The sequence below is a fragment of the Copadichromis virginalis genome, linkage group LG8, assembly GCF_057382275.1.
Source record: "Copadichromis virginalis isolate Kocher_CV1m ecotype Utaka linkage group LG8, C_Virginalis_male_GT1.1, whole genome shotgun sequence".
Taxonomy (NCBI): Eukaryota; Metazoa; Chordata; class Actinopteri; order Cichliformes; family Cichlidae; genus Copadichromis; species Copadichromis virginalis.
The window spans coordinates 13414162-13429163 of NC_140625.1; the positions used below are offsets into that span (position 1 = coordinate 13414162).

At 41.8% G+C, this 15002-nt stretch overlaps 3 protein-coding genes and 1 pseudogene across 7 annotated transcripts; 3 read left to right on the forward strand and 1 right to left on the reverse strand.

Moving 5' to 3' along the window:
- The first annotated feature begins 4 nt into the window (after window positions 1-4).
- Window positions 5-3459, forward strand: gnptg (N-acetylglucosamine-1-phosphate transferase subunit gamma). Its single transcript, XM_085465937.1, has 11 exons — window positions 5-165; window positions 254-308; window positions 388-455; window positions 928-982; window positions 1117-1200; window positions 1298-1391; window positions 1809-1923; window positions 1995-2077; window positions 2753-2881; window positions 2976-3057; window positions 3134-3459. Exons 1-11 carry the CDS (start codon window positions 99-101, stop codon window positions 3211-3213), a joined length of 912 nt encoding a protein of 303 aa, XP_085322063.1. The 5' UTR covers window positions 5-98; the 3' UTR covers window positions 3214-3459.
- A 1149-nt stretch (window positions 3460-4608) lies between these two features.
- chlsn (cholesin) lies at window positions 4609-14787 on the reverse strand. 4 transcript variants are annotated; one of them, XM_085465940.1, is made up of 6 exons: window positions 14717-14787; window positions 14390-14526; window positions 14199-14309; window positions 7600-7811; window positions 5335-5416; window positions 4609-4954 (listed from the first exon to the last, which is right to left on the reverse strand). In XM_085465940.1, exons 2-6 carry the CDS (start codon window positions 14510-14512, stop codon window positions 4775-4777), a joined length of 708 nt encoding a protein of 235 aa, XP_085322066.1. In that variant the 5' UTR covers window positions 14513-14526; window positions 14717-14787; the 3' UTR covers window positions 4609-4774. The 4 variants fall into 4 exon arrangements, with proteins under 4 accessions (XP_085322066.1, XP_085322065.1, XP_085322067.1 ...); XM_085465939.1 differs by having other exon boundaries at window positions 14199-14312; XM_085465941.1 differs by lacking the exon at window positions 14199-14309.
- LOC146702880 (uncharacterized) lies at window positions 8338-10463 on the forward strand. Its single transcript, XM_085465936.1, has 2 exons — window positions 8338-8577; window positions 8915-10463. Exons 1-2 carry the CDS (start codon window positions 8575-8577, stop codon window positions 9992-9994), a joined length of 1083 nt encoding a protein of 360 aa, XP_085322062.1. The 5' UTR covers window positions 8338-8574; the 3' UTR covers window positions 9995-10463.
- LOC146702881 (G protein-coupled estrogen receptor 1 pseudogene) lies at window positions 11272-14188 on the forward strand (annotated as a pseudogene). The gene is made up of 2 exons (XR_014921909.1): window positions 11272-11318; window positions 12530-14188. The product of XR_014921909.1 is annotated as a G protein-coupled estrogen receptor 1 pseudogene (transcript).
- Window positions 14788-15002: the final 215 nt, after the last annotated feature.

Below are 15002 nucleotides of genomic sequence, written 5' to 3' on the forward strand. Positions count from 1 at the left end.
TTATTTCGATCACGTGGCGTGTCACCTGACCGGAACGAGCAAAAGAGGAAATGTAGACAGAAAAGTAACACTTTAACGCCTTCATAACGTAAATAATAATGCGTTGTTTCAGTTACCGAGTAGCTCATTTAATAAGTTTGTGTTTTGTCTGCGTGTATCTGTTCAGTAAGTACAGCTTTACTGCGCAGCTTCATTCAGAGATTTTAATCTAAACAGAGCTCGTGTGTCTGATCTCGGCTTGTTTTTAATGCAGTTAACTATGGATCCGCCGGTAAAATGAAGATAGTCGAAGAGCCAAACACATTTGGGTACGTGAAGCAAAATAAGTTCACATTGTGCAGTTTTGTTGACTTTGGCCTGCTGCTAATGGATCTACTTTGTGTCCAGGCTGAACAACCCTTTTGTGGCTCAGGGCAGCAGACTGCAACCTAAAGTGACCCCAGCTCCAGTGTCTGGTAAAACAAACTCATCATTTAAATATTTAAACATAAAGAGGAAAGGAGGCGTAGATTTCTGACTTATAAGTGTATTTCATGAGTTTTCCTCCATTCATACCATAGCAAAACCTTTGTCTTATAGTTGTAGTACACTCAAGGCGATGAACTACCAGAACTTTTTTCTGGCATTTCTGACATTTATTTCTCACAATTTAAGCCCAAAGAGTCACGCTGACAGATTTCTTTTGTTTGCTACAGCAGCATTTCTTTATCTTTGCACTTCTTTTTTCTTATATTGTGACATTTCAGGGATTAAATGTTTTATTAGATTTCTTTACACTGACAAAAGAGGGAGTTTCACTGCTTCAGCCCACTTAATCCTGATTTAAAGCCTCAATTCATTAAATTATATGTAAAATGTTCTAAATGTTGACTAAAGGGTCCTTTAGATTTTCTGTCTCATCATATGAGCAATGATTTCCTCCTTAAGGCCCAGTGCACCTTCATCAGCTTGCTGGAAAGTGCTTCAGTCTCACGGAGTCGACGTATGTATTTAACCTGTCACACAGTAGTATATTCCACCATATCTCCACAGTGCAGACCATTAGCTTATTACATGTTGGATCTGAGCGTCTGGAAAATACAAAACAAACAATAGCATGTTGTCCTCACTTTGCAGGTATAAATATGAATTCTGTCCATTTCACAACGTCACTCAGCATGAGCAAACATTTAGGTGGAATGCCTACAGTGGGATCTTGGGGTAAGAAGCTCCAGAAACAAAACACAAACTAGATGTAAATGTGTGAGGCAAGCTGTTGGCTTCTTGTGGGAGTCAGGTTTGTGTTTGGTCCTTGCAGGATCTGGCAAGAGTGGGAAATGGCAAACAACACTTTCACCAGCATGTGGATGAGAGACGGCGACACTTGTGGAAACAGAAACAGAGAAACAAAGGTATCTAAACCTTTAAAATCCTCCTGGTAATCCACTGACAAGATTTTGGGCCCCGTCTTGAATATGAGGCCAACACTTTGCAATGCTAATTACTGCTTGAATGTATTGTGCATGTAAACATAACAACTAGTGCCAAACCGAGTCAAAGACAACTAGCAAATCATCCCATCAGCCCTTAAAGTTATGCTTTTCCTTGTTTTCTGCCATATATTAACTTGCTGTTCAGACCTGCCTTTTACGGGGGTCAATCAATTGGAACAAAAGTGGCTTAGAGTGAGTGGGGGAAGGGAGCTGTTTCAGTCAGTGGAGATCTCGACTAGAGTCTAAGAATAAATATGTGGAACTGGGAATTACTTTCTTACTCAGCAACATGAATAAGAAATTGTGTTTTCTTTCTTTCTTGTCGTGGATCTGCAGGTGATTCTGGTCTGCAGCACAAGAAGCAAGCTCGCTCAAGTCTCAGAGCCCAGTACCTGTGTGTACTCACTAACCTTTGAGACCCCCCTTGTTTGCCATCCACATTCTCTTTTAGGTAAGTTAAGCAGGACTTACTTTCATGCCAATGGGGATAGGGTTACTTATAAATTCTGTGCTCTTTTAAAGTGTATCCAACTCTGAAAGAGGAGCTACAGAAGGAATGGGATGAAGCGGAGCAGGCTCGCTATGAAGGACTTATAACTGAACAGGTGAGGGCCAGTTTGGTAGGTAAACAAATACTGCAGAATGACTTGCTTCCTCTATGCTTTTCATCTATGTCAGTTTATGCCACCTGTGAGATGATGAAATGTAGATGCAGAAAATATAGTGGATATAAACAATAGACTTAGTGAAGCTAAAATTCAAGCGCTTTAAAGCTGCATTCTTTTTAATGGCCACCAGGGGGCGAGTCACCTGTTTGCAAAAAGACGTCCAGTTGTACAGACGTCTAGGAGAAAATAAGTCTACTGCTCACTTGATTTACATTATCAGTAAACACCTTCCAGATTAGTTCATCTTCTCAGCTGCTTAACACATACTGTACTCAAATTTTGTTGAGTACAGTATGTGTTAGCATGTCTATTAGAGTGAAAATGAACATAAAACAGCATACTTGTGATTCACAAGTGCACCCATATTATCATGCAGCATCCTTCAGTTTCCTCATTCATCACATGAGTTTTCAAAACGTCAAAAATATGACAACACCGAAAACGGTCTGTTTACAGCTTTGTGTCCATCTTTTATGTACAGTTATTGTAGCTGAAAATCAGACACCTCTGATTGAGCTCTGTTATGGTACACACATTTCAAGGTGTCCTTTGTTATGTACATTTTAATTATTCGTGGAATGGTTATGTTTACACTTTGTACATGTGCTCCAGGGATACAACAATCTCTTAAAGGATATTTTTGAGGACGCCGGACTGCTGAAGAGTCGGAAAGTAAAAGTCAAGGTTCAAGAGGCAGCAGCTGATTCAGCAAGGCAAAACTCTTTAGAGAAATGTAAAGCGGTATGTAACCTTTCAAAGTAGTATCTCTTCTAACATTACAACAAAATCACAATACAAGCTCAATAGTGTTTTTTTTGGTATATTTTTTCTACAGGACTACCAAAAACTGAGAGAAGAGACTGAGAGATTGCGAGCTCTTCTTACTCAACATAACATTCCTTTTACTTCTGAGACAAGTGAGTGAAGTCAGTCTTCACTCATTTAAGTCTCGTACAGTTTATATGAATGATTTTTTCCCCCTATATGTGACAGATGACGCAAAAGGTACAGTGAGCGTGACGGTTAAGGATCAACACTTAAGAGGAGACAACGGACTCATTGATGTTCAGTGAAGATTACCTGGAGCAAAAACGAGCCAAAGCACCTGAGCGGAGTTTGTTGATCAGCATCAGAGAGACGCATAAAGTAACCGGACAACACTGGTAGAGCTCAGGCTGTTGGTACTGCAGAATAAAATTTTGCAAGCGTAGCTGAGAGTGGGTAATTTCTTTTTTTTGTCGAGGATTCATCACTGAGCTCTCCAAGACTATGAAAAGGCACCATCGTGCATGAGAAATAAAATGAGCTTTGAAAATGTTTACAGTCCAGTTTTGTTTGTCTGTTAAGCCTAAAACAATAAATCGACAGCAGAACGTCATGCCCGTAAGACATGAGGGGAAAATATCCAGCCAACCTGACATAGAATCTAAGAAGCACCTACTGTTCACTGAAGCCTCAACAGAAATGGACAAAGGTAGAAGGGTGGCTGTCAGACAGCTACTCTTCAAAAAGGCAGTCTGGAGAACTATTCCTGAACACTACTTAACACACAGACTTAAGGAGTTCAGATTGTGTTGAAGAGTAAAGGTAGTCACACAAAATATTGATTTTCAAGCTCAGACTGTTTTTGCCTTTTACTCTGCATTTCCATGTTTGCATATTTCAATATCCTGACAAGATATAATAAAATGAGGAGTAAATTTTTTTGTTCATGCATATGCAAGTAACCAAACACATCGTCCATATATATATAAAGTGGCTGAAAAGCATTTATGTCTTTGTGTTGTATTTGGGTGCATTTGTATAGGAAATGAAGTCATCACAGCTAGGCTAGATATTGACTTTGTTTCCTTCCTCTGTGTTTGTGTCCTATATTAAGACTCAAACACATGTTCCTGTCATACTGCACTCAAAGAAGTAATAGCCGGTCATTTCCGACTTCACTTTTGCCCGATTGAGATACGCACAACACAGCTATATTAATAGTCTGTGAAAGATGCGGATAAAATTAATCACCCGCACACTTACTGAGTTAGTCACAAAAACCAGATGATAAGCAAATATAAAATGTATGTAGAGAACATAACCCAGCGGTCTGGTATGTGTTTGCTACTGTGATTACAAGGAGAGTGCAAAAGAAAAGTTATTCAGTTCAGTGGCTTCACTGATTATGGGCCTTGACGTGCACAAACATGTCTTAGCTACAAACATTCCTGAGATGTTACTCAAAAGGTCTTCCAGCTATCTGTTTGACTTTGAGGGATTCACATCTCTCCGAAGTGATCTGCCCATACTGGCAAAGTTGAACAGTAACCTCTGAGTTACTTGCTGGAGTTGAAAAAAAGATTTACAAACAGCTTCTGTACATTTGAATAAAACATTAATCTGCCTTCATATTGTATGACATGGCTTTCCTGACTGATAACTACCAACCAACATAACACACAAGTAATGTAAAGAAACAGAGGTGATAAAGTAACACTTTTAATTATTAAAACAGGTGAATAATACTGGCAACACAAACAGGGACCGTTTATTTAAAACCTCTTTAGCCCAAGCCTTAGATCAGGCCGATCCTTCAGTCCTGTGAACAGAGTTTAGTCTTTTTGCGAGTCTCTCTGTAATATTTGTGGCTCAGGATAATAGCTGGATAACTTCTCTGGCTCTGTGTGCCCTCTGCTGGATGACTGTGTCTTCTGGTGCTTTTCCAGATTCCTCCACCAGGGATAAGGCCTTCTGCACGGTTGTGTCCTTCCCACTTCCACGAAGCCCCTCCAGGTACTGAAGCAGCACCGAAAACGTGTCGTCTGGAATCTGAGAAGAACCTACTTTAATCTTGTTGATTCTCTGTATACATATTATAGAGACTCTTGGCTACAGGGTGACAAATCATTACGATACTAGTGACGCTAATGCGGAGCATCTCCTGTCAGTGTTCTCTTCAGACAGATTCAAAAATGAGGATAACATGAATTACATGAAAATGTTTGTAAACATTTCAACTTCTTATAGCTTTACCATTTTTACTTATTCTCTTCTGCTTAAAAATGACAAATAGTTTTGGATTGAGAATAGAGAGTGTTATTTAATAACAGAAAGAGGAAGAAAGAGCGTAGCGGTTGACCAGTCTAAAACAAAGCTGAGAAAACCCCCTGTCACCCCCATCGTTCAGGAGGAATGTTGGGTAATTTTACCTTTTCAGAATCAAAGACGTGCTGCAGTAACCACGTCTGCCTCGTCTTCTGGAACTTCCACCGTGAACGGTTTTCAGCCCAGCTGCAAAGGCAAAAACCACTGTGGGCTGCAGTGTAACTATTGCAGAAAGTACATACTTCCACCCCCATGATTCACTACAACAACAACTTATCAAATGCTAGAATTATGAATCATTTCTGAGAAAGTCTTCCCGTGTATGTTATGTTAAGAGAATCCAGTGATCGAACTATTTATCTGCTGTGCTGGAAAGATTTGGGTTCGGTTCAAATTTCATCTCATGGATCAAGTACATATATTTGACTCCTGTTGCTTCAGTTTGTACTAATAGCCAGAAATCGAAACCATTCCAACTTAAACGAGGCACACGACAGGGTTGCACCCTTAGCCCGTTGATATTCAATCTAGCTATTGTCATGTCTCTGGTTATAAATTAAATATGTCCAATAGTGAACTTTGTCTGTTCAATGAAGAAGTGTTTCAAATAGATTTGTCTGGTTTCCCTTTTAAAGTGGTCAAAGAGCAGTTTACCTGTTTGGGTATTACAATTACAAGAAAGTATAAACAACTTCTCAAAGCCAACTTTTTTACGCTATTGAAGAATGTCAAACAAAGCCTTCAACAGTGGTCACCCCTGAACAAAACTCTAGTCGGTCGAATTAATTCGATTATAAAATGAATATTCCTCCTAAGTTTTTATATTTATTTCAATCTTTACCAGTCTTTATCCCTAAGTCCTTCTTTACAGACCTCAATTCTATAATTTCCTCCAACCTTTGGAAGGGTAAACGACCTCAAGTAGCTAAGGTGCATTTACAGAAGCCTAACCTTGAAGGGGGTCTGGCACTCCCCAACTTTCGCTTTCACTATTGGACTGCCAATATTTGCTCCCTGACCTACTAGTTAAAATCATGGCCAGCCAAGCGGGCCCTACCACTTGGCTGGCCATGGAGTTAGAATCAACTCAGGGTATTTCTCTTGCCTCCTTTCTCGGTTCTTCTCTCCCTTTATCCATTGACAACTTCAATGGCCAATGGACTTCACATATAATCCGATAATTCAGCACTCCCTCAGGGTGTGGGCTCAGTTCAGGTGACATTTAAATCTTAAAAATGTCTCACTTCAAAGCCCCATCTTATCAAATCACCTATTCCTCCCTCCCACTTTGGACAATTTGTTTCAGGTCTGGTTTCGAGCAGGTATTATTTACTTTAAAGGTCTCTTTATACACAATAGCTGTCAGCAAAATACACTCTTCCCAAAACTCACTTTTTTTTTTAGATATTTACAACTCAGGCATTTTTTGCAATCCCACCTCTCAAATTTTCCAGAAGCTCCAGCTGCTAACTTACTGGACGAGCTCCTTAGTTTGCAACTCTCAGGCAAAGGTATAATCTCTCACATCTATAACAAACTGTGCAGTGTAACTTCAGCTCCCTTTGAACGCCTCAAACACACATGGGAGAAGGAGTTAGGTATATCTATGTCAGATGACGTTTGGGATTCAGTCCTCTGGTAAATTCCACATCACTCTGTGCACGCCCCTCCCTATTACAATTCAAAGTAGTTCATAGGGCCCACTTATCTAAATGATGAGTTGAGTTTTCTGCACCGTGAACAAGGCTGCCGGCCTGAAACTGGCTCTCAACCCCCTACTTGCTCTCTTTGGTACAGTGGGTAAGGATGATAAGTATATCACCGGGGCAAAACATCGGGTGCTGTCTTTTGGTTCCCTCCTGGCTAGACGTGCCATTTTGACGAGGTGGAAGGCTGCTGCCCCGCCCACCCATGTTCAGCGGCTTGCTCATCTCATGACGTGTCTCAGTCTTGAAAAGGTCCAGTGCTCCAGCCAGAATAAAAACTTCTCTAACCTTCAATTTAAGGATCTTCCTGCTGACTATCACATTTGCTTATTCCATAGAGGTCAGACGACCTACCATTCTGTATGTTTTACTGTGTTAATGGGAATGTGAAGCTCAGTTGTGTTGCAGCTAACTTCTGTGTGGTTTGCAAGGAAAGGTTTTGTTGGTATCAATCGCCCCTCTTTTTTGTTAACAGTATTCATAATTGTTCAATAAAAATATTTTGAGTAAAAAAGAGGATCCAGTAATCTAGTGGTGAGCTTTTACAACATAAAAAAAAGAATAATTATACGATATCCTGGGTTTTAATTCATAAATCAGCTGCTACACATCCCATAATGCATTTTGATTGCATCCTGGTAATCCTCTGGACCCTATTCTTACCACGTGAGGTAGTCTAAGGCCTGCTGTTGTGCACTGGGTCCAGATGGTTTTGTTTGCTCCAAAGTCACTCCCTCCGCTTTGAGCCTTTTCTTCTCCTCCTTTTTCCGAATCTTCTTCAGCTTCCTCTCCAGGACCCTCTTCTCATCGGGACTCAAGTCCTCGAGCCCCTCTGCCTCAGCTGTCCCCTCAGGACAGCTGGGTGGATCAAGAACCTGTCACAACAAAGCAAAGCAAACACACAAATAAGTCGCAGCGAAAATGAAATCATTTGATCGCAAACTGCTCCTTATGCACATGCCAATTTTAACTCCGCTAAATGCAAACTAAATGTGACATTTTACTGTGTTTTTGCAGACAGATGAGTCAAAAGTCAAAAGCAGTTTTCAGGTTTAGATCACTTCCTCTTGCTCTGCAGCTCTGGGCAACGTTTCCTGTGCATACAGTATTACGAGTTCACCATAGCACGCTTTTTTTGTGCAGTACCCAGACAGTTTCAGCAGTGCGTTCGCAGAGCACACACCACTGTACATGCACTTGGATGGTTTATAAATAGCCAACAAAAAAAAAAAAAGACAATGAAACAATTCAGCTTCACAGAACTGCTGAAGAAGTTTTTAAATAATAATAATTTGAAAAACATTTCCTTGTTATAGGATGTAAACACAGCACAACTTAAAGACTTTTATGCCAGAGGAAGTTGAACAAGGGACACACTATGCTCTCCGATTTAGCCGACCTCTGGTGGTGATGAAAAGAAGAAAAAAAAAAGGGAGGGGAAGAAGAGATTTTGGTCACATGGCCAAAAAGTCATTCTGAAAGTATGCTGCCTGGGCATTGCCCACAGAAATAGAAAAGCCTTTTGTATGATGAGCACTTGTGTCCATGCGAACAGCATCGTTTTCGGAGCTTTGACTCAGGCGGTAGCAGCGTCGGGCCGGTGGATACAAAACAGACGAGCGGGTGACGGAAGCAAAAATGGTAAGTGGAAACATGTGTTTCTACTGAACGGGCAGGTCCTCAAAGGGAAGCAAACAAAGACTCAGAGAAAATCCTCACAGAAAACAAAACTACAACTTTTTACTTGATACGTCTTCATACACGGTGTATTTTTAAAGTTCTTTGCATACAGTTAAGATTTTAGCTCAACTTTGAGTTCATTTAGGAAGGAACTGTGTGTTGTAATTTCTGTGTTCCTGTGGAAAGTCTTCATAGTGATTCATGCACGTATATTCAAGTGTTTTCAAATCACTGGACTTCTGTTTTTGAGGAAATCTTCTGATTCTCATCAGTGGCTGTTTTTTGCTTTGATTTTCAGTCTGATTACAGCACAGGCTCGCCTACCACGCCGACGAGCCCCACATCTCAATTTTCCATCTCTTCTGCCATCACACAGAGCAGCGTCAACATCACAGAGAGCAGCGTCAAGACCACGGACAACTCTGTTTTAGTCAAGATTGCAGCCAATGACTTAATCAGCAATGCAAACTACGTCTACAGTTTGCTTGCTACCTTCGGTCTCTTAGCAGGCTGCTTCCTGCTTTACAGTTTCATTCAGACTTATCGCGCCCACAAGAGGCTGGCTTGGCTCGGCTGCCTCCTCTGGGTGTTTTGTGGCTTCCAGCTGCTGCTCCTGCTCCTCTCTTTGCACACGGTGGCCCACAGACCTGCCTACCTAAACACCACAGCTTTAGGCTGTGCCGCACTCTCCTTTACCATCAACATAGCCTCTCTGTGTGGCCTGCTGGTCTTAGTGCTCATGGCATCCGTCGTCACCTTTGATCCTCCATCCAATCACCTGCTGAGAAAGTCTCGTGTCTGTGCGGCACTAGTGGGCATCACTTCTGTACTCATTTCTCTGGTGCTGGCTGGCATTCGTGGACCCAGAGGAGATTTGCAGAAAGAGGGCAACTGTTTGATGGATCCCACCACAGATGGTGTTTCATACGCAGTTGCTAGGCTGTGTTTGGTCTTCCTGATTCCCTACATCCTCCAACTGGGACTTCTGATAGGTGGCTGTATCCGCCAGAGGGAGTCGAATGGACGTTTCCTCTCCGGCTCTGAGGAAGGCCCTGTGTTCCTGGCGGTCACCGGTTTTACGCTCATCTGCCAGCTCTTCTACAGCGTGGCACTGCTTAGAGGGGCTCTGATTAATAGTGAAAGACAGCTGACGTTCCACCAGCAAGCATTTTTGAGTGTGTCTGAGTTTGTGCTGTTCTCAGGGAGCAGCGTGAGCCTGCTGCTCGTCCTGTTCATGCACAGGCCATGTCGGGAAAGCCTCTATGGAGTGATCAGGCGGCTGCGGGACTGCTGCCGACGTCCAGGGCCACAGCCCAACAGGAACATCATAGCTCCGCACATTGAGATCACAGACACTCTGGAGGACATCGAGTCTTAAGAAATGTGTCTGTTTGCTAGGACAGAGCTCTTCCCATGCATCATATTTAATGTCTTACCTGTTATGGACCACCTCACTATCTATCCAGTCACTGAAAGCTTGCAGAACTCTCATCAAATGTATTTTTTTTAACATTTCATTTACAAAATGTACAAAAAGAGGAGAAAAAAAATGCTTTATATCTTGGTACTGTGCATCATCTTCCCATGTTATGTCAATTCAAATGATTTATTCCTTTAATCAGGGAATTAAAAAGGAGCTATTATTACATGAGATTCTGTATGAATTTTTAACCTGTTCCCGGGAAAATGTCTTTTCTTGGAAACTCTGTTTGCATAAGCCTGATTTACACAAAAGTCCATTAAGACAAATGCTTGGAAAAACCTCTGCAGCTCCCTGAAAGCCACATAGGAAAAATTAAGTCTAGGAAAACCAAAGTCAGAGTCTATATTTATGCCAACAGTGTCAACGAGCCCTCATGTAATTATGCTTGAATAAAAAAAAAGAAAAAAAAGTTACTGAATCAGATGAACACTTTTCAAGAAATTCATGGGCACCAGTTCTAGGAATAAGCGATCCGCGTGGATAACGTTTTGCATCGGTGGCAACACGGAGCGACACAAACCCAGGAACCAGGAAAGTGAATGCAGGAGCAGAGTTCATTAAGAAGCTGGTCTTAACTTAACTGTCACAATAGTGATTGCTGAAATCGGGGCTCTTATGAATGCTACTTACAGTTTTAAAATCATCACATATAAAGTGATAAAAGATTCAGACACCACCCTACAAACCAGAACAAAGCGCACAGTTTGTGTTCCTGCACAAACCGTCTTTCTGGGGTTTTCAAGTAATGTGAAACAAGGAGACACTAAGTGAAATTATGCATGTCTGCATGTCCACCTTGTTTAGTGTAAATGTGCTGTCCAGAGACAGATCGACTCCCATGTTTACATATTTTAACATTACACAATCATGACCGCGTTTGCGTGCTTTCGTGCCAGTGTTGACAAGACGACCTCATGTCTCAAATTGATATAATCATAAGCAATAAAATTATACCCACACACTGATAAAAATAGGGGATGATCAAACTGCCAAGTGACAGTACTGCCAATAAAAAGTAGTAAAGGTTTAATTTTAAAAACACTTTTACACATTTGGCTCAAAAGCTGCGATATGAAGAAGCGCCTGCATTGTGTGTTTGTGTTTCTTGTTGCAAGTGGTGGGTGGCTGTAAACATTTCTCCGCATTCATACTGAAACCACTTTTTACTGCCAGCGTTAACGGAGAGGGAGGACAATACACGCAGACCGAGAAATCACAGGTGAGTCCAAGCTCTTTTATATGACGCCTTAATTTGTTTATCACCAGTTTAGCTTTCCTTATAGTTTCCAAGTATCTCCTCAGCATGTTATGGCTTACCTGTTTGATATTAAACGCTTTGAACTAACATACAACGAATCCTACAGCCTGGAGGTGCTTCTGGTTGGGAGTTTAAATTTCTAAACGCTCGTAAGCATCTTTAAGATCTGATAAGTTAGATGAAGGATCTCGGAAAGTATTCTTTTTGACTGTATGAATATATTCAAAGCGGCTGCACTTCAAACAGATACACATCCACTTAAAAGTCGCATCAATAATGAATTTTTATGGGATATCTCTTCAAGGGTACGGTCAACTAGACAGTATGAGTGCTCGTTTCAGCTCTGCTAACATGACAAGTTAGCTTTGCTCATCTTACATGAGGCAACATAATGTGTCACTGCAGTACCTCTGCTTCTGTTTCCATTAAAAACGAATCAGTGATTAATGGTTTAATTAATCATTCTTTGTCATTTGTTAAAGGCGAGAAAATTCTGTGATGCTCCCAATGTTTGGGCAATAACTAGAGCTGAAGTAAAACACAGTGAACTATCACATAGTTTTGTAATTTGTCACATTAAAATGATGATTCAGACGGCTGCTATCTAGACAGCACGACCTGCCCGCCACAGCGAGCAAAACAATCTGTGTCACCTCTTAGAAGCAAGCCAGTGACAGCCAGTCACATTTCACTCAGTTTTATTTGGTTCAGTTCAATACAGCAATGCTCTCAGTGCACGTAACTTTCTTTTGAGCAAGCCCTTGGCAACAGTGGAGAGAAAAAACTGCATTGGAAAAAAACGGGGAATTAATGTATTTATTGATGTTGTGTACAGAATTATTACCTCCTGGACGTCTACTTTTCGGCGCCCAGTCCCCAACCGGTTGTGGCAGATGGCTGCCCCTCCTTTAGTCTTAAGGCTGCTTCCTGTTAAAAGGAAGTTTTTCCTTCTCCCTGTTCCCAAGGGCTTGCTCACACGGGTCGTCTGATTGTTGGGGTTTGCTCTCTAACATTGTAGAGTCTGTACCTTACAATATAAAGCCCTTTGAGCTGACTGTTCTTTGATTTTTTGCTATATAAATGCAACTGTATTGATGTGAATTGAAATTAATTGATGTTTTAAGAAAGTGAAACAGGCTGTTGACTTCATTTCGCTTCTTCTTTCTGTCTAGGGGAAACAGTGGCATCAGCACCTCACTCTATCCAAAAGCTACCGCTCACACAAAGAGGGAACTGATGGTACCGCAGGCTCCTCAGCAACTACTTAGTCTTCAAAAGTCTAGGAACTATGGCAACTTAGTGTTTGGATGCTGCTAACAACAGCTAAAGACAAAAGGGGAACATGAACATGACCATAAATGTGGACTACAAAGTCATTGCTGACAATAACTTCAGTGCACATCCAAATGACACACAGGCAGTCGCCTCCGATTGTCCGGAGGCAGCTTCGGATAATTATTATTTTATCAGCCTCATCCTCTCCAGCCTCTACACCATATTCCTGTTTCCTGTCGGTCTTGTTGGGAATATCCTTATTATAGTGGTAAACCTTAACCACAGGGGCCGCATGACACCTCCAGATTGCTACTTCGTGAATTTGGCCATGGCTGACCTCTTACTGGTAGCTGACTCTCTGATTGAGGTGTTCAATCTTAAGAAGGGCTACTACGACAAGGCCGGCCTCTGCACTTTCATGAACCTCTTCCAACAGGCCAACATGTACAGCAGCGTCTTCTTTTTGACCTGGATGAGCCTCGACCGCTTCGTCGCGCTGACCAACTCCATGGGTCGCAGCATACCACACGCACGGCTCACCTGCTGCCTCATCTGGACGTCTTCGTCCCTGCTCACCTTGCTGCCTTTCGCTGTAGCTCAAGTGCAACACGCCGGAGAGCTTCATTTCTGCTTCGCCAACGTGACTCAGATTCAGTGGCTGGAGGTGATGCTGGGATTCTTGCTGCCCTTCTGCATCCTGGGGGTGTGCTACTGGAGAATAGCACGGGTGCTCAAATGCAGCCTCTGGGAACTAAACAGCCCCCTGCGGAGGCCTCGCAGGCAGAAAGCCCTGCGACTCATCTCAGCCGCTGTGGTCGTCTTCTTCCTCTGCTGGCTGCCAGAGAACGTGTTTATAAGTGTGCACCTCGTGAGGGGCGACACGAACGGGGGCACGCTGTGGCAGGATTACCCCTTGACAGGTCACGCCGTCAGGCTGGCGGCTTTCTCCAACAGCTGCCTGAATCCTCTCATCTACGGCTTCCTCGGGGAGGCCTTTAGGGAAAAGTTGAGGCTTTTTTTCCAGGATAAAAGCCGATGGTCCAAGCTGAACAGGACCCCCTCGAGAAAACCCATCAACGAACCAGCAGCAAAGGACGACAGTATGAGCAACTCATCACATCCAAACTGTGACATCCTCCTGCCAACTGAGTACCCTCCTTGAATAAACTGTATATACATGGTTTCACCAAAACACATGAAAATCATCTGTGCTGTGGGGTAAAAGCGCCATTCAGTGCTAAATATCAAAACATGGATCCTAATTTTTGTACAGATCTGACTGTTTTTAATGTAAAATTGAGACACATCAGTGTTATTTAAATGAATCATGCAAGCATAAAAGTCTCTCTGAACTGAATGACAGCATGTCTCAGTGCCAAAAATTTAAATTTATTACCTGTCAGTTCATTATCTGTGTTATTACATGTTTGCCACGCTGCTCTATGCTTTACCATGATTATGTCACAAAAAAGATTTTTTCACGGTAAAACACTGTAAACTAGCTGACTACCTACAAAGAGCCAAATAAAGTCTTTAAGTCACATTTTCAGCAGTGAACATTCTCACCTCTGCTTGCTCTACGGTTTGGTTCACTTGTTCCTTTTTGCTCTTCTTGTTCTTTTTCCGTTTTTTATCATCTGCTGTGTTTGTTAGCTGAGACATGTGAGCAGGAGCCTCCTGCTTTAAAAACAAAGTGTTAATGATACTGTGACTGATTTCAGGTAGTGCTGTAAAATACCATTCTCTGTGCTACTCACATCTGCATCCATCTTTTTCCTCTTCGTATTTACTTCAGTGTCCATTATTTCTGTACGGTCATCAGATGGACCCAGATCCTTCCTCTTAAGAGGTTTTGATTTCAACGATTTGTCCTTGGCCATGAGATAAATTACTCCTGCAAACCAACACAAGCGTGTATATTACTGAAGACCAGCACACACGTTTACTGAATGAAGTACACGGACAGACAAGGTTTAAGGTCAAAAGAAACACATTATCCACTTTATGACATAACAACAAGCAGCAGGTATATGGGCTAAACACTACTTTGACCACGTTGTTTTTACTAAAAACCTTAAACCAACCTGAGCTGCGTTGCGTGCCAAACTCTGGAAAGCACACAGGCGCGTGGAAAGTCAACCAGGAAGCGGTGCTGCTCAAGTGAAGCCTGATTGGACGATTGGCTACCCGTGTTTTGTGATTGGTCGGTGGGTGTAACATGTTTAAAAACTCGAAGAACAAACTACTGAAAGAAATCTCAAAATATTAAATGAAGTGGGAACCTGGAGACTATTTAAAATCAATAAATAATAAATAAATACATAAACACAAACCATAATAAAACAAACAAAAAACAATTCACTAATAAAA

Excerpts from the sequence above, each read along its gene's own strand:
- gnptg (XM_085465937.1), top strand. The coding sequence starts at position 99 with ATGCGTTGTTTCAGTTACCGAGTAGCTCATTTAATAAGTTTGTGTTTT. Across the intron at positions 309-387 it reads GAAGAGCCAAACACATTTGG|GCTGAACAACCCTTTTGTGG; the intron begins GTACGTGAAGCA and ends CTTTGTGTCCAG. Across the intron at positions 2,882-2,975 it reads CTTTAGAGAAATGTAAAGCG|GACTACCAAAAACTGAGAGA; the intron begins GTATGTAACCTT and ends TTTTTTCTACAG.
- chlsn (XM_085465939.1), bottom strand. The coding sequence starts at position 14,512 with ATGGCCAAGGACAAATCGTTGAAATCAAAACCTCTTAAGAGGAAGGAT. Across the intron at positions 7,812-14,198 it reads AAACCGTAGAGCAAGCAGAG|GTTCTTGATCCACCCAGCTG; the intron begins GTGAGAATGTTC and ends TTGTTGTGACAG. Across the intron at positions 5,417-7,599 it reads GCCTTAGACTACCTCACGTG|CTGGGCTGAAAACCGTTCAC; the intron begins GTAAGAATAGGG and ends TTGCCTTTGCAG.